The following is a 20,654-nucleotide window of genomic DNA, read 5'->3' on the forward strand; positions in this document are numbered from 1 at the left end:
TCAACCATTTTCATTTTGACATGCGTTATATATAGGCTACGGACAAAGACTCTGGGACCCAATTTATATTGTAAAATCAAAGTTAATTTAACTCTGAGAGTGTACAAATGGAACCAAATGGACCCATTATTTGGTTCCATTTGTACACTCAGAGTTACAGACCCATAAGGGTCCATTTGGTCCAAAACTATCATTTAGCTCGGGACCCCCTGGAACTCCCTCAAGGACCCCTGGGGGTCCCGGACCCCACTTTGGGAACCCGTGGGTTAAGAAGCAGGAGTTAAACTTATCTTGGTGTCCGTGAGGTCTGCGGGTCATCATGATGTCAGAACATCATTATGATGTCAGTACAGTCCAGCTCCATTTATGGAGATCCACAGTACAGGGTTTGATGAGGTCAGATCAACATGTGGAATGTATTCTGTACTGGATATGTGGAGCGTGTCTTGAGTGTACAGGGTTTGATGAGGTCAGATCAACCTATTATAATAATTCTTTCTGTATTGGCCAATGGCCATATATGGAGCGAGTCACGAGGCGTGACTGATACAGGACACAGGATGCAGGTTTTCATAGTAAACTGCGGCCCGCGGCCGCTATCACACGACAACAGCTGTGGGCGAGGCTGGCTCAGGCTGCAGTGGGCTGATGCAGAGGAGCACGCCGACTAGATTAGCGTTATCTTTTTGGAGATAAAAATGAATTAATCTATGTCAAAACGCCACAATAAACAGTCGACTGGAACAGTCATCGTGTCAACATGATGGAACCTTTGCCTTGTGCCCAGGATAATGGCCCATTGACCCATTTAGACCTGAGGACGATTCTACAAATGCCTTCTAAATCCTGACAGTTTTCTCAAAAACCTGAGAAGCCATGTCGTTCTCAAACATTTTCATGTCAAGGAGTAAGGACCCCCAGAAATATATGTAATTTGGCCGCCGACCCCCATCTGAAAATGTTGTTCCAGGGACCTCCCCCAAGAAGCAAATATTTGAGTTAAAAACGTTCGCTCTGAAAGAATATATATTCAAAGATTTGCGCCACATTTTTCAAAAAAATAGCAGACCTACAAGCTCATATAGCGCGGCAGCTTGTAGATCTGCTATTTTTCAATAGCTAAAGTATAACATTATGCTTAACATTCCTGCCCAAAATGGGATAACCATAACATGAACCCTATACGTCCTCCCTTCTCTGGGCATGGCACCACTAGAACCAGGCCAACACTCCTTCTCTGGGCATGGTACAGCTAGAACCAGGCCAACACTCCTTCTCTGGGCATGGCACCACTAGAACCAGGCCAACACTCCTTCTCTGGGCATGGCACCACTAGAACCAGGCCAACACTCCTTCTCTGGGCATGGCACCACTAGAACCAGGCCAACACTCCTTCTCTGGGCATGGCACCACTAGAACCAGGCCAACACTCCTTCTCTGGGCATGGCACCACTAGAACCAGGCCAACACTCCTTCTCTGGGCATGGTACAGCTAGAACCAGGCCAACACTCCTTCTCTGGGCATGGCACCACTAGAACCAGGCCAACACTCCTTCTCTGGGCATGGCACCACTAGAACCAGGCCAACACTCCTTCTCTGGGCATGGCACCACTAGAACCAGGCCAACACTCCTTCTCTGGGCATGGTACAGCTAGAACCAGGCCAACACTCCTTCTCTGGGCATGGTACAGCTAGAACCAGGCCAACACTCCTTCTCTGGGCATGGTACAGCTAGAACCAGGCCAACACTCCTTCTCTGGGCATGGTACAGCTAGAACCAGGCCAACACTCCTTCTCTGGGCATGGCACCACTAGAACCAGGCCAACACTCCTTCTCTGGGCATGGCACCACTAGAACCAGGCCAACACTCCTTCTCTGGGCATGGCACCACTAGAACCAGGCCAACACTTTAGTTTGAGTTTATATCTAGGTTTTTTTTTTCTGGAAATAGTCACACAAGAGGTGAAGCTGCTTGTAAGCTGTTGCATGTGATAGTAAACCGGGCCAACACACACACACACACACACACACACACACACACACACACACACACACACACACACACACACACACACACACACACACAGGCACGCAGGCACACACACACACACACACACACACACACACACACACACACACAGTTCCACTCTATTATAATGAAAATAGCCGATCTTCATTCTACGACATCACAACGTGATGCTATTTGTGATTGAGTGAAAGTCATGAGCTTTGGGTTGGGAAAAAAAAGAAAGGGTGGGGGGGGGGGGGGGGGGGGGTGTACTTAAAGCGTCACTATGCCACCTTTTTTAACGATTAAAATGTAACTTTGTTAAAACAGCTTGAATGCCTAAATTTTTACGGCCGTCTTTCAGGCTAGACTGCCTAATGTTTAAAGTTACCTTTGAACAGCCACCTGCGGAAAGTGTTCTACAGTAAATGAATGAACTCGAGCATACTCGTGAATAGAAGTCAAAGTGTTATAGGTCATGTCTCACCTAGACAAATGTTGAAAAATAGCAGATCTACAAGCTCAGCGCGGCACCGAGTGCCGCGCTACGAGCTTGTAGATCTGCAATTTTCTTGAAAAATCGCGAAAATGTGGTGCAAATCTTTGAATATATATATTCTTTCAGAGGGAATGTTTTTTTTTTAAACTCAAGTCTTTGCTCCTGATGTAGAATCATCCTCAAGTCTAAATGGGTTAAGTACACTCAGTAATCGAGTAAATGTATGCAGTTCTTGGGCTGTCCAGAACATCCTACTAGTATGAATGCACCACATTCTTCTCTCTACAGACGTGTGTAATCCACGTAACACCCCCACAGGGAGTGCAGTGTTCCACACCCCCACAGGGAGTGCAGTGTTCCACAGACACCCCCACAGGGAGTGCAGTGTTCCACAGACACCCCCACAGGGAGTGCAGTGTTCCACAGACACCCCCACAGGGAGTGCAGTGTTCCACAGACACCCCCACAGGGAATGCAGTGTTCCACAGACACCCCCACAGGGAGTGCAGTGTTCCACACCCCCACAGGGAGTGCAGTGTTCCACACCCCCACAGGGAGTGCAGTGTTCCACAGACACCCCCACAGGGAATGCAGTGTTCCACAGACACCCCCACAGGGAATGCAGTGTTCCACAGACACCCCCACAGGCAGTGCAGTGTTCCACAGACACCCCCACAGGGAGTGCAGTGTTCCACACCCCCACAGGGAGTGCAGTGTTCCACAGACACCCCCACAGGGAATGCAGTGTTCCACACCCCCACAGGGAGTGCAGTGTTCCACACCCCCACAGGGAGTGCAGTGTTCCACAGACACCCCCACAGGGAGTGCAGTGTTCCACACCCCCACAGGGAGTGCAGTGTTCCACAGACACCCCCACAGGGAGTGCAGTGTTCCACAGACACCCCCACAGGGAGTGCAGTGTTCCACAGACACCCCCACAGGGAGTGCAGTGTTCCACAGACACCCCCACAGGGAATGCAGTGTTCCACAGACACCCCCACAGGGAGTGCAGTGTTCCACAGACACCCCCACAGGGAGTCCAGCGCCCGGTGTCGAGTCAGTCGGATGCGCGGTTGTCCAGAGCCCTCACAAAAAGGCTCTGGACCTAATGAGCCTGACGTCATTCGCTCCTCCCCTCATGGTTAGTTGGGGGTTTTTTTACATTTTTTTTAAAGTCATACAAGAGGTAAAGCTGCTTTGTAAGCTGTTGCATGTGATAGTAAACCGGGCACGCACGCACGCACACTTCCACTTTATTATAGCGAAAATAGCCGATCTTCATTCTACGACATCACAACGTGATGCTTTGTGTGCTTGAGTGAAAGTCATGAGCTTTGGGTTGGGGGGGAAAAAAAAGTAATTAAAGCGTCACTATGCCACCTTTTTTAACGATTAAAATGTAACTTTGTTAACAGCTTAAATGCCTGCAATTCACGGCCGTCTTTCAAGGCTAGACTGCCCATTATGTTTAAAGTTACCTTTGAACAGCCAGTGCACCGACCGCTGAGTTGCTTGTCATGAAAGTCCACTTTAAAACGGTGTGATCGCTTGTTGTAGTGTTGAAGAATATTCCAAAGTGCCGACCACAACAACAGACCAGACGGGGCAGCCGCACCACACGGTTATGTGATCTGACCATTATTATTCTGATTACAATGTCATGCTCGTTTGAGGACAGGTAGAGAGAGCAGAGCATGCTGTCATGCTCGTTTGAGGACAGGTAGAGAGAGCAGAGCATGCATGTGTTTGGGAAGGTTATGATATTTTGTCAGCTTGACACCCGAATCAAAGAAACCATACAGCGTGTATTTCATTATTTGATATATCCGACAGTCAACGCACTGCAAGGGTACAATGGAAGCATAATTCTGATGGCCTGCGGTGGAAATGGAATGGACAAGTTGGGGTATAAAAACTGACAGGGCAGACCCATTACTGTTGTGGATCAAGTTTTTATGTCATTTTGTCATCTGACACCCAAACCATACAGTGTTTATTTAATTCAGTTTTTTTAAATGTCTATGAGGAAAATGCACAGGAAATAATTCCTGGGCCTGGCGTCGTCATGAAAGGGGCGGGATGGCGACGCTCTATAGCCTACTAGTCAACTGGTAGGCAGGAAAATGTCAACCAGAATAACCCGTTCTGAGCGAAACTCCTCCCTGATCCCTGGCGTTGTGGTCATTCTCAGTGCACGGCAGTGTTGATTTCGTCGACTAAAACTAAGACGAAAAATGTTCGTTGACTACCCACTGACGAAAGCTAAATGGAAACTAAATAAAAACTAAGCTATATGATGACTAAAACTGAGACTAAATATATTGACAATTTCGTCAGCAAATAAAAACAGACTAAAATGTTAGGAAGGGACTAGTGTACAAGAGATGCAATCGGTTGCATGCTGAAAATAGCAGATCTACAAGCTCACAACGCGATGCATTGTGAGCTTGTGGGTCGGCTATTTTCAGCAGGTGTAAAAGCAGTCATTACGACGGCATCAAGGCCCGCCAAAATGCATTTCAGTCGACTAAATCAACTGTAGCTTTAGTCGACTAAAATCCCATGATATTTAGTCGACTGAAACTAGACTAAACACTAAAACATTCCGGGTGACAAAATAATTGTCTAAAACTAAATGAAAACTATTCAAGAGACTATAGGACTAAAACAACACTGGTATAGTGCTGCTGGTGTTGTGGTTATTCTCGGTCAGTCTCTGACTCACTGACTCGCCCACGCCGTGACTTGTGACATGTTTTCACTTCCTCGTCTGCAGCAAGGACTGTCTAAAGAGGACGAGACGCAAAGACCGTACGGGCGACGCCATGTTGCTCCATGGTGCTCCATGGTGCTCCATGGAAGGAAACAAACATGTGCAGTTGAGACCAGGAAGTTGTACATGCACAAATTTGGGCATGTACAACTTCCTGGTCTCAACTGCGCATGTTTCTTTCCTTCCATGGAGCACCATGGCGTCGCCCGTACGGTCTTTGCGTCTCGTCCTCTTCAGACAGTCCTTGGTCTGCAGTCCTGGCTTCAACTTCACACTACACACTCAGAGCCTTATAGATACGTATAGACAGAGTTACGCCAACTGCGTTCATTTCATTTAGGAAAAATCACAAATGTCTAGAATCTGGAAATAAGAGGCTTCTCTATACCCCACAGCAGAGTGTAGAGTAGGTCGTAGGAGAGTAGCGACACGCTTTGATCTCGCCGCAAAGCGAGTGCCTATGGGCTATAGTTCCAAACATTGCTCCTATATGGCTGGAACTATCCATTGAGATAAAATGAGCACTTCCGCATTCCATTGTTACAATGGGAGTCAACGCTATAGTGTCGCCACTCTCTCTCTCACTCTGCCCCACAGTAAAGACATGTCTAGAACCTGGAGATGAGAGGTTTCTCTGTGGGAAGGAAGGAGGGAGGTCCGCACACTGTTATGAGCTCCAATTCTTTATTTAAGGTTACAACGTTTCGACCTCTTGGGTCTTCTTCAGGTAATGATCTGACTATGGGTGGTAGGCTGTATATACACAGTGTGATGAGTACATAATTAGTCCCAAGCAGTCGCAGCTGCATTGGTTTTAGTCTGCTACCATGATACACTGACTCCACCTGTTGGACAGTGACTGTCTTGACTGGTGAAAAGTAAAATTGACATGATTGAAAAAAATATAATAAGATAAATATATATAGTCACAGAGGTTAGGAGGTATTTGATAACCAATGTACTAGTTTGAGATAATAGGGTAGTGTATCAGTAGCTGCAGGGGTACAGGGCAATCAATACTCTGTGGGTGAGCCCCAATGATATTCGTAGGAAACTCATCACATAAAAGCCTAGATGATAGCGATCAACAAACAATATTTAAATCAAACAAACAAGTAGGGTACCGAGATGCAGTACAGAAAAATAGTCAAAAGAACAAGGCAAAAGGACAACAATGAAGGCATTGAACATCAAATAAGTGTTAAAAGAATAAAAAAGAAAGCCATTAAAGAAAGGGTTTTAAGTCGAATTCCTCATTTAAGCCATGAGGGGCTAGAGTGTGGAGGCTGAAAATATGATGAGCTTCCTTTTGTAGGAGGAGGCGAATATGGTCGCCACCTCGAGCAGGTCTATTCACTTTTTCTATGCCCCAGTAGCGTAGGGTGGATATATTGTGTCCCATTTTATTAAAATGGACTGACACCGGGTTGTGTTCATCATTGCATCTTATGTTGCTTCTGTGTTCACTTATTCTAGTGCGTAGTGCTCTGCTGGTCTGTCCAACATAAGCGAGTCCACAGGGACATTTGATCAGATAGACAACATGGGTAGTGGAACATGTAATGACCCCCTTTATGGGTATTTCTTTGCCACTATGAGGATGTGTATAGTGTTTACATTTAGTAGTATAATTGCACTGGGCACAGTTGGAACACTTATAGTTGCCAGAGGGAATGTCTGATAAAAAGGTAGTTTTAGGGGGTGTGTATGAGTGTACTAGCTGGTCTCTTCTGCTTGGTTTCTCTGTGCCCCACAGTAAAGACATGTCTAGAACCTGGAGATGAGAGGTTTCTCTGTGCCCCACAGTAAAGACATGTCTAGAACCTGGAGATGAGAGGTTTCTCTGTGCCCCACAGTAAAGACATGTCTAGAATGTGGAGATGAGAGGTTTCTCTACGTGGTTCCTCTCAGTCAGCTGACCACCTCCTGTAGTGAACCGGGTCACATTCTCTCTAATCAGCTGGGGAATGTCTTCTCTACCTCTCTTTACCTCTCTCTCTCTCTCTCTCTCTCTCTCTCTCTCTCTCTGTTCCTTAATCACAAGTATTTGTTGTGACAATTTAAATTAATCGTCAGCTTAACACTAGCATGACTGAAGTCAAATTTGACAGAAGTAGCATGTGCTTAAATTCATAATTATTTAGAAAATGTTTCAGATATAAAATAAATCTGGGATGATGATGATGGTCATGGAAGGGGAACCATCTGAAAGCTCCGTGCAAAAAAAAAAAGGTCAACATGACCTACTTGAGGGGGCACGGTGGCACAGTTGGTAGTGCGGTCGCCTCACAGCTAGAAGGTCCTGGGTTCGATTCCCGCTCGGAATGCTGTGGGTGCTGGCGGCGTGTTTCCTCCTCCGCGTCATCAGTGCCCATACCCGAAGGCGGGGTTGGCGAAAGGGCCTTTCTGTGTGGAGTTTGCATGTTCTCCCCGTGTCCCCTAGGGTAGGTACCCTCACAAAAAACATGCAGTAATCCTGGTCACTAAACTGCCTCCCCCTGGCCAGCCGGGGCGCCTGATGGAGGGGAAAGGAACTGGTTGGAATAACGTGTTCCTTCCACGCGCTACGTCCAACCAGGGAAACTCCCCCCTGTCAGGTGTAAAGGAGCAACTTGGACACTCAAGCATGAAGGAAGCATGAGTTAAGTCCGTTGCTCTCCCTAGGCTCTCCCCTTATCCCCCATATATGGGGACTAGGTTGGCGGAGGGTGTGTAGAGCCCATTATGACATTAGATGATTGACACAGGGGTGAAAAATGGGTTACAAAATCGTGGGATAAAATATATATATATATATAAATAAATAAAAACATGACCTACTTGTAATGGTGACAGTCCTACATGTATACTCTCTTAGTTTAGTTCTCTCCCCTCTTTGTTCTGTTATCTCCTGTACTACCCCCCCCCCCCACACACACACACACACACACACGCACACACCTCCCCTCCCCTCCTCTCTTCGTCCACCCATCCTCATCATTATTTTTTTAACTCTCAGGAAAGCAACCGAATCTATTGGACCGTGTGTGTGTGTGTGTGTGTGTGTGTGTGTGTGTGTGTGTGTGTGTGTGTGTGTGTGTGTGTGTGTGTGTGTGTGTGTGTGTGTGTGTGTGTGTGTGTGTGTGTGTGTGTGTGTGTGTGTGTGTGTGTGTGTGTGTGTGTGTGTGTGTGTGTGTGTGTGTGTGTGTGTGTGTGTGTGTGTTCGCTCGCTCGCTCGCTCGCTCGCTCTTGGCAAGGCAGCAGAAAACCAAATTCAGTGGAGCTTGACTTTATCTTGTCTTGGTGTGTGTGTCAGTGTACTACTGTGACTCTCCTCACAACTTTATTTGGAGGACAGTACAGTACAGTACCAGTCCATGCCTGAGTGCACATCTTCAGCACAGTGGGTCCTGGCATAGAGACCTACCACTAGTCAGACTCTGTTAGTAGTCACTAGCAGGGACGTGCAGAGAGTGTTAGAGAGGCAGGGACTAAAATCCCGTAAGAGAGGGACACTTTTGGACAAAAATAGCAGATATACAAGCTCACAACGCGTCGCAGCGCAGCGCGACATGTTGAGAGCTTGTAGATCAGCTATTCTCGGGGTGCAACCCAGTACTCTTTAGCTAGTGCTAGTGGAGATCGGTGTGTACGACATGGATTTCTAAAACAACTTAGTTCAGCGCAAAATGCCGTGTTCAAGTTCAGGAGACTAAAAAGCTATTCTCCTGAATGCTGCCTTTCCGGTATGGCATGGAAAGGAGAGGAGGGCCAGTTGCATTTCTTTCACCATCAGTAAATGCTCCGTGGTCTGGAGAGAGCAGCTGTTTTACAGACGGGTAAAAGGGCAGGGGCTGAAGCCCCATTTGATGTGAGGCTCGTAAACGAACTTTAAGAGTAATTCTATACTTTAGCTATTGAAAAATAACAGATCTACAAGCTTGTAGTGCGGCACACGAGCTTGTAGGTCTGCTATTTTTTGAAAAAAGTGAAATTTTGTTGCAAAACTTTTGAATATATATTCTTTCAAAGCGAAGGTTTTTAACTCAAATCTTTGCTTCTGGGGGGGTCCCTGGAACAACATATTCATTTTTCAGATGGGGTTCGCAGCCCAATTACATATATTTTTGGGGGTCCTTGACATGAAAATGTTTTGGGAATGACTACAGAAACGGGTTTTTCAGAAAACTGTCAGGATTTAGAATGCATTTGTAGAATCGTCCTCGGGTCTAAATGGATGAATTCATGGAGAAAATAGAACAGGACAACTTTATTAGAAAAATAAAATAAGAATTAAAAACCAATAATAAAGAACAAAAGTTAACATGTTATTTTTTATGCGTATTAATCTGGATGGTTTTGGTCCCTCCTCCTCCACGGTGCAGGTACGGCGTGCGTCCAGAGAACGTGATCGTGTACGGTCAGAGCATCGGCACGGTGCCGTCTGTGGACCTGGCGGCTCGTTACGAGAGCGCCGCGGTGGTCCTGCACTCCCCGCTGACCTCCGGGATGAGGGTGGCCTTCCCCGACACCAAGAAGACCTACTGCTTCGACGCCTTCCCCAAGTGAGTGCATCTACGCACGCACGCACGCACACACACACACACACACACACACACACACACACATGAGGGTGGCCTTCCCCGATATCAAGAAGACCTATACTGCTTCGACGCGTTCCCCAAGTGAGTGCATGTACACACACACACACACGCACGCACGCACACACGAACACACACACACACACGCACACACGCACAAGTTTAACCTCTTACGCTGTATTCTGATCTTGATCTACTTATAATGTGTTAAAAAAAACAACATTATTATGATCATGAATCATCATTACTACACTACATCAGTGGTTCTCAAAGTGGGGCCCGGGGACACCCAGGGGTCCTTCGGGTAGTCCCAGGGTGGTTATGGTGGTTCCTGGCATATAATTTCAAATGAGGGGGTCTGCGGGGCTAATGAGTGTCAATTTGGGGGTCCTCGACATGAAACTGTTTAAGAACCCACTTCACTACATGGTCAAGATAGCAGGATAAATGGACACACATCAATAGCCCAATAGCTCCCTCTGGTGGCAGAATCCTGTGACAAACAGGAGAATAATAGTCATTTTACACATTATTGCTCTGCCTGCGCAACATTTATATTTATGTTTGTACAAATACCACTACGAATGTATTTATTCATTTATGTCTCTGACTGACATTGAAAATCCTTTTATTCCAACAATTTTCAAACTTTTTTTGTTATGTGAAGAGATCAAAGAATTTGTAAGAATAAAAACAAAACCTTTTTTTTGTATCCCCCCCCCCCCCCTCTCTCCCCCTCCGCAGCATCGACAAGATCTCCAAGGTGACGTCTCCGGTGCTGGTGATCCACGGGACGGAGGACGAGGTGATCGACTTCTCCCACGGCCTGGCGCTCTACGAGCGCTGCCAGCGGCCCGTGGAGCCGCTGTGGGTGGAGGGGGCGGGGCACAATGACGTGGAGCTCTACGGACAGTACCTGGAGAGGCTGAAGCAGTTCGTCTCCCACGAGCTGGTCAACTTGTAGAAAAATATAAATGGTGCCATTTATGGAGCAGCCTTTTATCCAAAGGAGCTTCACATAGACTGCTGCATTTTACATTCATCCCATTCATTCATTCATTCATTCATTCATTCATTCATTCATTCACACACACACACACCGATGGAGGAAACTATTCTAAGGCAACAACCTGCTCGTCGTTCATTAGGGGGTTCAGCGTCTCGCTCAAGGACACTTTTGGGGAGCCAACTGGGAACCTTGCGGTTTCCCATCCGGCCGATCTTACCCCTGAAGCCACTGCCGCCCCCCCCCCCCCCCCCCCCCCCCCCACCACCTTGTAGGGCTCAGACGCTGAAGCTCACATCATCAACCGTATAGGGTTTTCAAAAATAGCAGATCTACAAGCTATACAAGGTTGTAGATCTGCTATTTTTGACGATATTCGCGTCATGATATTTTGATGCTGAGGCTCTCAATGGGACAGTTAACCTGGAGACACATAGGGCCTCCCACCATCAACCGTATAGGGTTTATAAGTGTCCATATGGGATAGTACCTGGACATGCTTAACGGCCTGTTCATACTCCAGTTTTAAGGTGATAAGGTGACCACCTAAAAGTGGAGTATGAGCAGGCCTTCAGGGTGAGTCCCTCCATATACCTGGAGAGGCTCGAGCGGTTCGTTTCCCACGAGCTGGTCAACTCGTAGAGCTCGGATGTACGGGACAATATCTGGAGGAGTCTCTACGGGACAGGACAGTTACCCTGGAGACACTCGGGCCTCCCATCATCATCGTATAGCGGAGGATTTGAGTGTTATCAACCTATATCCACCACTAGGTTTACTTATCCAGACCATATAATGGAGCCAGTAGGCTCTGCTGAAGCAGAGACGTTGTTGTTGTTGTCGTCAGCCATTGTCCGACGTGGCGATGTTCGCGTTGTCCGACTATAGGCCTATTATTCATAGTTTGGATTTTCGGTGGTGAGGCGTCCACCGCTCCGGTGGTGAGGTGACCACCGCTCTGGTGGTGAGGTGAGGTGACCACCGCTCCGGTGGTGAGGTGACCACCGCTCCGGTGGTGAGGTGACCACCGCTCCGGTGGTGAGGTGACCACCCCTCCGGTGGTGAGGTGACCACCGGAGCGGTGGTTTGGATGTCGCCTATGTTGTGGTTGGATGAGCGGTGGTGATTAAAAACAAAGAGAAGGGCTGGGGAGAGCGGTGGTTTGCTCTTCACCGCGGCTCAGTGACGTCCTGTTGGAGTTGTGGTGGTCACCTCACCACTGAAAATCCATTGCGTGGTCTTGATCAGAGCCAAAGCGTAAGACTGAGTTACGACATTGAGGGGTCAGGAAACTGAGCGCTCGCGAGCGCTGTTCATGCAGCCTGGAGAGTGACAAGCTGGAGTTTGAAATACATTGTTTTCAACGTTTGTAATGTTTATGTTGTGCTATTCCTAAAAAGAAACGATCTAAAATAAAGGGATGTAAGATCATTAAAGCTGGGCTGTTGCCTGAGTCCAGTGCATTCTGCCAACTTCCGGCCCAGGACATTGTCACTCTTCGCTATGCTCTTCGCCAATAGAAGTCTGTGTAGAAGACTGAAGCCCCATGAAGGGAACGCAGTTGTCGTAATTCTGTTTTACTCTATAGCTCTGGTCTTGATCAGTAACCTACTCGTGAGTAATGAGTATGGGTTGGTATAGCATTGGAAACGGCTGAACCGCATAGGGTTTAAATATGTGGTTAAATGCGAACGTATTATACGTATATCGTATCGTGTATAGTTTTTTTTTCCTCGTTGACCCGGTCGAGTATGTGCGCCATCGTCCGTCTACCACTGCAGCGAAAATAATAAAGAATATTGTCCGTGTTCTTCGTATTCTAACGTTTCCTTTGCCCTATACTTGATCAAACTACGGCGTGGGTTTTCTTTTTTTTTATATTATAATTTTTATCCCAATAATTGTCAATTATCTAATGTGATCCTGGGCTCTACACACCCTCCGCCAACCTAGTCCCCATATATGGGGGACATGGGGAGAGCAGCGGACTTTAACTCATGCTTCCTTCATGCCTGAGTGTCCAAGTTGCTCCTTTTCCCTGGTTGGACATAGCGCGTGGAAGGAACAGGTTATTCCAACCAGTTCCTTTCCCCTCCATCAGGCGCCCCGGCTGGCCAGGGGGAGGCAGTTTAGAGACCAGGATTGCATGTTTTTTGTGAGGGTACGTACCCTAGGGGACACGGGGAGAACATGCAAACTCCACACAGAAAGGCCCTTTTGCCAACCCTGTCTCGGCGTGGGTTTTCAACAGAGTTTGACCCAACTGAGTTTGAGTTTTTTAACAAAAGAAAATACGATTTTTCTGAATGCTATAAGGCCAGGGACCACCTGCAATACCCGGTTGAAAACCCATGTTCTACAGCACTGGTCCTCAAACCCTGGAACTACATATTTTCAGATGGGGGTCCGCAGCCAAATACAGATAATTCTGGGGGTCCTTGACATGAAAAAGGTTGAGCACCACTGACATAGAAACATGAGGTTTTTCAGTAAACTGTTTGGATTTAGAAGACATTTCTTTTAGAATCGGCCTAAATGGGTTTAAGCCTTTGAGCTTAAGTTGTAGATCTGCTACTTTTGAGGCTTTTACATTATTATTATTATTTATTTGGACATTCTACCCCTACAGAGACAATAGAGAAGGACACACACACACCGGGTGTTGGCGTAGCGCGGTTCTGAACCTGCGGAGAAGAAGATGGAGGATGGATTTTTATTTTTTAATTCCCTTCATTAACGTGCTTTATACCGTGACCTTTACATGGAGGAGATGGGACGGCAATGATGATTTTGTGCCAACATGATGACGTTTTAAAATGTTGGGACTACCTCCCCCCCCCCCCCCCCTCCCCCCGGTTGGGACAGACCACTGGATTAGAGTGCGTGCGTGCGTGCGTGCGCGCGTGCGCGACCTAGTCGCTGCATTTTGAGGAAGACGCACGGCGCCCGGCCCATCATGACTCTTGATCCTATACCATGTTTTTTTTTGGAACTGTAAAACTGGACCGGATCGGATTACCTTGGGACCGGAATGGACCTCAACCTATCCACACTTTTCCTGGGCTGTGTGTGCTCCAGTTCCTGTTGATTTAATTGGATATCATTGGTCATCTGACCAGTATCATTGGCTTTCATTGGATCAAATCGACAGGAACTGGAGCACACACAGCCCAGGAAAAGTGTGGATACACCTATATACCCACCTCCTCGAACCGGATCGTTGGACGGAATGGACCTGGACTCTTGTGAGTGTCCATAATGTCTGCATTCATATTGTTGAAAGCGTCCGTGACCCCCGCCCAGATGACCACTTAACCCATTTTGGGCGGGAACCCATTTTTGGTGTAGCTATTGAAAAATAGCATATCTACAAGCTCATATAGCGCTACGAGCTTGTAGGTCTGCTATTTTTGAAAAATCAAAGAACGACTGACATAGAAACATAGCTTTTTCAGAAAACTGTCAGGATGTAGAAAACATTTTTTTAATCTGATCTCAGGTCAAAATGAGTTAACACAATCATCAATCACAACCCCTAGTCAAACACACGGACATTATTTTTCTGGCCACAGGGTGCACATTTAAAATTGTGCTACTGTTATCTATACTACAAATCTATCGATCCCTACCCAACTTTGACGAGAAAGCTGGCCACTATAGTTCCACCCTCACTCCAGAGGGCCACTATAGTTCCACACTCACTCCAGAGGGCCACTATAGTTCCACACTCGCTCCAGAGGGCCACTATAGTTCCACACTCGCTCCAGAGGGCCACTATAGTTCCACACTCACTCCAGAGGGCCACTATAGTTCCACACTCATTCCAGAGGGCCAATATAGTTCCACACTCACTCCAGAGGGCCACTATAGTTCCACACTCACTCCAGAGGGCCACTATAGTTCCACACTCACTCCAGAGGGCCACTATAGTTCCACACTCACTCCAGAGGGCCACTGTAGTTCTTATTTAATTTCAAATGCATTTAGTTATACTTATGTTAACTTTATGAACATAAGTGCAAATACACTGGACATAAAAAAAAAGATAATAAAATAATATAGTCTTTTTCTATTAAGCAACTAATATAGACTGAAGTAATTCAAGCGGGTCATGTTTGCATGTCTGGAATGTCACTGTAAATCACAGTATTCCAACATTAACCTGAGGGCCACATTTAGTGAAGGTGGGGGCCGCATGTGGCCCCCAGGCCGCCAGTTGCCCATGTATGCTTTAGGGCAGGGATGGGCAACTTTGATGATGGAGAGGGCCACTATATTTCCACACTCACTCCAGAGGGCCACTATATTTCCACACTCACTCCAGAGGGCCACTATATTTCCACACTCACTCCAGAGGGCCACTATATTTCCACACTCACTCCAGAGGGCCACTATATTTCCACACTCACTCCAGAGGGCCACTATAGTTCCACACTCACTCCAGAAAGCCACTATATTTCCACACTCACTCCAGAGGGCCACTATATTTCCACACTCACTCCAGAAGGCCACTGTAGTTCCACACTCACTCCAGAGGGCCACATTGTATATTGCGTTACTGTTGTAGCAAAACTAGCCGATCTACAAGCTCAAAACGCGTCGCACTGCGACACGTTTTGAACTTGTAGATCGGCTATCTTTTGCTATAATTTCAATTGAAATCCTGAACTTTTTTTGCTATTTTTAAATTGGAATGTTGAAAAGTAAAATAAATATTTAATTTCAAATGCCTTTCAAATAAGTTAACTTAACTTTATGAACTAAATACAAATAGATATTAGTGTAGTTATTTAATTATCGGTATCACGATGATACCCTTTTTTCCCTAAAGGTTTTAAAGAATCTTACATGTTTTAGCCTACATGGCATACCCCAGGGCCCACCAGGGGGCTCAGTCAGTCCCACAGGTTGTGAATTTCTCATGTACTGTCAGTCCACATGTTTTTTTGGGGGGGGGGGGGGGTTTGTCCTTGTTTAAGCCATTTAGACATGAGGACAATTCTACAAATGTCTTCCTGACATCCAGACAGTTTTCTGAAAAACCTCATGTTTCTATTTCAGTTGTTCTAAAAAAAAATCATGTCAAGGACCCCCCCCCCCCCCCCCCAGAAGCAAAGATTTGAGTTAAAAATGTGGTCTGAAAGAATATAACATTCAAAGATTTGCGCCCAGCTAAATGATAGTTTGGACCCTTATGGGTCTGTAACTCACTCTCAGAGTAAAATTTACCTAGATTTTACAATATAAATTGGGGGTCCCAGAGATAGAAATGTCATTAAATGGGGGTCCGTAGACTAATGCATGTCAAACTGGGGGTCCTTGAAATTAAACTGGTTGAGAATCACCGCTAGAGCCATAGAAATCTTCTCTTATATATCTTTTCAAATGGGGGTCCGCGGGCTAATTAGTGTCAATTTGGGGGTCCTTGACATGAAAAAGTTTGGGAACCACTGATATACAGTAGCCTATATATTTTGTACCCTACATAAAGTTTTGCACGTATATGTCATGTGACTGAGAAGCGTACCAGATAGCACCCATAATCTAACTGCCAAACACACACACACACACACACACACACACACACTCTCACACACACACACACACACACACACACACACACACACACACACACACACACACACTCACACACACACACATTTTGTATGTGCGCCATTCTAGAAACGTCTTCAAAGCTGTGTTATGCTGCATTTTATTTTTCATTTTTTAATGTTTTTATCATGATTCTTTTTTGCTTTGTTTAAAAAAATAATTAAAAATAAATAAACGGTACAATCGTCTATTTGCTCTAATGCAAGATTCACTGCCGTCATTCCCACAGGTTGGAGAACCACCGACTCACTAAGGTCACATTCACACCAGAGAGCTTTGCTGCGATTAAAACGAATCCTGCTGCGCATTTTCAGAAAGTGCACTTCGTTTGGCAGGTGTGAAGGCTCATTCGAATCCTAATGCGTATCAAAGAACCGCATTCTACTCCGAGCAAAAACGGGGGGTTTCGCTTTGCTTCCAATCGCACTTGATTACGATTCGGTGCAGGTGTGAATGCAATCTGCAGTAAATTAAGGAAATTAAGCAAACGATATTCTTTTCACAAATTAAATGAATGCTCTACTTGGTTACACTAAACCCTGGTGGTGTCGTAAGGCCTGGTTTACACACTGCTTATAGCTGTGTGCCAAACAGTGTTGTTTTTGTCAACTAAAACCAAGACGAAAAATGTCCGTTGACTACCTTTTTTCACTGACAAACTAAATGGAAACTAAATTTAAACTAAGCTATGGCGACTAAAACTAAATATACTGACAATTTAGTCAACAAAAGATGTGAGCTTGTATATCAGCTGTTCTCTGTGCACAATACTGTTGCGCTTTGAAGTATAAATGTCTCCTAGGGTGCACCTCACTAGCCAACACACAATGAAGTATAAATGTCTCCTAGGGTGCACCTCACTAGCCAACACACAATGAAGTATAAATGTCTCCTAGGGTGCATCTCACTAGCCAACACACAATGAAGTATAAATGTCTCCTAGGGTGCATCTCACTAGCCAACACACAATGAAGTATAAATGTCTCCTAGGGTGCATCTCACTAGCCAACACACAATGAAGTATAAATGTCTCCTAGGGTGCACCTCACTAGCCAACACACAATGAAGTATAAATGTCTCCTAGGGTGCATCTCACTAGCCAACACACAATGAAGTATAAATGTCTCCTAGGGTGCATCTCACTAGCCAACACACAATGAAGTATAAATGTCTCCTAGGGTGCACCTCACTAGCCAACACACAATGAAGTATAAATGTCTCCTAGGGTGCACCTCACTAGCCAACACACAATGAAGTATAAATGTCTCCTAGGGTGCACCTCACTAGCCAACACACAATGAAGTATAAATGTCTCCTAGGGGCTAGGGTGCATCTCACTAGCCAACACACAATGAAGTATAAATGTCTCCTAGGGTGCACCTCACTAGCCAACACACAATGAAGTATAAATGTCTCCTAGGGTGCACCTCACTAGCCAACACACAATGAAGTATAAATGTCTCGATAGTTACATTATTCTTAAACATTAAGCATTACTTAATTTACAAGAATTCTACACAATTAGAGAACGTAGTAGAAGAATTGTTATTTTGGTCAACATTTGCCTGTTAATATCTGGTGGATATTCTTTTCACAAATTAAATGAATGCTCTACTTGGTTACACTAAACCCTGGTGGTGTCGTAAGGCCTGGTTTACACACTGCTTATAGCTGTGTGCCAAACAGTGTTGTTTTTGTCAACTAAAACCAAGACGAAAAATGTCCGTCGACTACCTTTTTTCACTGACAAACTAAATGGAAACTAAATTTAAACTAAGCTATGGCGACTAAAACTAAAACTAAATATACTGAAAATTTAGTCAACAAAAGAAAACTAGACTAAAATGTTAGGAAGGGACTATAGTGGACAAGAGATCCAGTATAAGTCATTTTACAATTAGTTGCATGCTGAAAATAGACGATCGTAGATTGTAGATCGGCTATTTTCAGCAAGTGAAAAAATCTGTCTTTACGACGGCATCAAGGCCGTTTTATTCCCACGATTTTGTAACCCATTTTTCACCCCTGTGTCAATCAGTTAATTAACTCATGCTTCCTTCATGCCTGAGTGTCCAAGTTGCTCCTGGTTGGACGTAGCGCGTGGAAGGAACACGTTATTCCAATCAGTTCCTTTCCCCTCCATCAGGCGCCCCAGCTGGCCAGGGGGAGGCAGTTTAGAGACCATGTTTTTGTGATGGAACCTACCCTAGGGGACACGGGGAGGACATGCAAACTCCACACAGAAGGGCCCTTTCGCCAACCCCGCCTCGGGTATGGGCAGTAGATGATGCGTAGGAGGAAACACGCCGCCAGCACCCACAGCGTCCCGAGCGGGAATGGAACCAAAATACATTTTAGTAGAATAAATCAACTGTAGATTTAGTTGACTAAAATCTTATAATATTTAGTCGACTAAAACTATTCCAGGTGACTAAAATGTGACTACAACTAAATTAAAACCATTCAAGATACTTTGACTAAAAGTAACTGCACAGCATGCTTTTGCCTTTTTTAAACCTCACCCATTTTAATGCATGCATGCATACATACATACATACATACATACATACATACTGTACACATACATACATACATACATACCATACAGAAATAGGTTACATATACATGCATGCAAATACAGTAGCCTATAGAGATATTCCTGGAGTTTATAGATAGCCAACATACATCCTTATACTGTATGTGAAAAGCGTCTTTTCAACCTACACGTTTTCTTTACACACATGAGGGCAAACACATGACAAGCCACAGGGAGAAGTTAGTGGGGTAGGGGAGGGGTGTGTGTGTGTGTCTCTCTCTCTCTCTCTCTCTCTCTCTCTCTCTCTCTCTCTCTCTCTCTCTCTCTCTCTCTCTCTCTCTCTCTCTCTCTCTCTCTCTCTCTCTCTCTCTCTCTCTCTCTCTCTCTCTCTCTCTCTCTCCATGCTCCTGTGCTGACCAGCTCAGTGGCCTTGTGGTTAGAGTGTCCGCCCTGAAACTGGGAGGTCTGGGGTTCGATTCCCGGGCCGTGGGTCATACCAAAGACTGTAAAAACGGTGACTCAATGCCTCCCTGCTTGGCACTCAGCATTAAAAGGTTGTTGGATTGGGGGTCAAATCAACTAATGATTCCCGAGCGTGGCTCACCACTCCAAGAGATGGGTCAAATTAAATGTGTTCTCTGCGGTAACTTTTGTGACAAATCGTACGACTTTGACTTTGTGCTTCTGACTGGGTCACAGTGACGCTTGTTTATGGATCCTGCCGCAAAATAACAAGGAGGCGTGGCCTTTGCGCTTAGAGGCAGGCCCACGGCCAGGCAGAATATAAGGCATTAACGCAAATGGTTATATTAGTTTGTATTTTGAATTGATTTGTGTCCACAATTCCATGCTGTATTGATGTGGTACCATAGGGCATCAACATTTTCAAGTTAAAAATGTGCAGAAAATCTATTGAAAATAGCCAATCTACAAGCTCTCAATGCGTCGCGACGCATTGTGAGCTTGTAGTTCGGCTATTTTCAAATGGCCGAAATATTTAGTGTTGAAGCGGTTAATGTATGTTTTCTAATCAAAATTAAAATCTCCAATATAGTAACTAGTAACTTAGTTTTCAAATAATTGTAGTGAAGTAAAAGTACAAATTTAGGCTCTGAGATGTAGTGGAGTAGAAGTACAACTACTGGAAATTGGAAATGCTCAAGTAAAGTGCAAATACCTCAAGATTTTACTTAAGTACAGTACTTAAGTAAAGGTACTTATTTACTTTCCAGCACTGCCTATACTCTACTCTATTCTACGCTCCTCTGGCGTGACTCCAGCCTGTGCACGGCCAACAGTAGGCCGCTGTTTGTCTGCCAGGGAGGGAGAGAGAGCTCATCGTATATCTCTCTCTGCCAACGGCATTCCATCATCATCATCATCATCATCATCACCACTTCACTCCAGGGCCTATTGTCTTTGTTTCATTGTTACAAAACAGTCATGCGGCACCATAGAACGACATGACTTCAGTGTACTGTACTGCTACTGTATATGTTGAGTTACAGCATGCAGGGGTGGGAAACTTTGACGATGGAGAGGGCCACTATTATTTCCACACTTACTCCAGAGGGCCACTATTATTTCCACACTTACTCCAGAGGGCCACTATAGTTCCACACTCACTCCAGAGGGCC

The 20,654-nt window shown here is 45.5% G+C and overlaps 1 protein-coding gene across 1 annotated transcript in view; it reads left to right on the plus strand.

The window, feature by feature from the left end:
• The window catches only part of LOC310871602 (alpha/beta hydrolase domain-containing protein 17B), a 36,527-nt gene extending 25,509 nt beyond the window's left edge, over positions 1-11,018 (plus strand). The window contains exons 3-4 of the mRNA XM_083783216.1: positions 9,647-9,826; positions 10,607-11,018. Coding sequence (XP_083639342.1) covers positions 9,647-9,826; positions 10,607-10,826 — 400 coding nt within the window. The 3' untranslated portion in view covers positions 10,827-11,018. The remainder of the gene's footprint in view (positions 1-9,646; positions 9,827-10,606) is intronic.
• Positions 11,019-20,654: the final 9,636 nt, after the last annotated feature.

The sequence above is a fragment of the Protomyctophum parallelum genome (genome assembly GCF_964188405.1).
Source record: "Protomyctophum parallelum genome assembly, chromosome: 15".
NCBI lineage: Eukaryota > Metazoa > Chordata > Actinopteri > Myctophiformes > Myctophidae > Protomyctophum > Protomyctophum parallelum.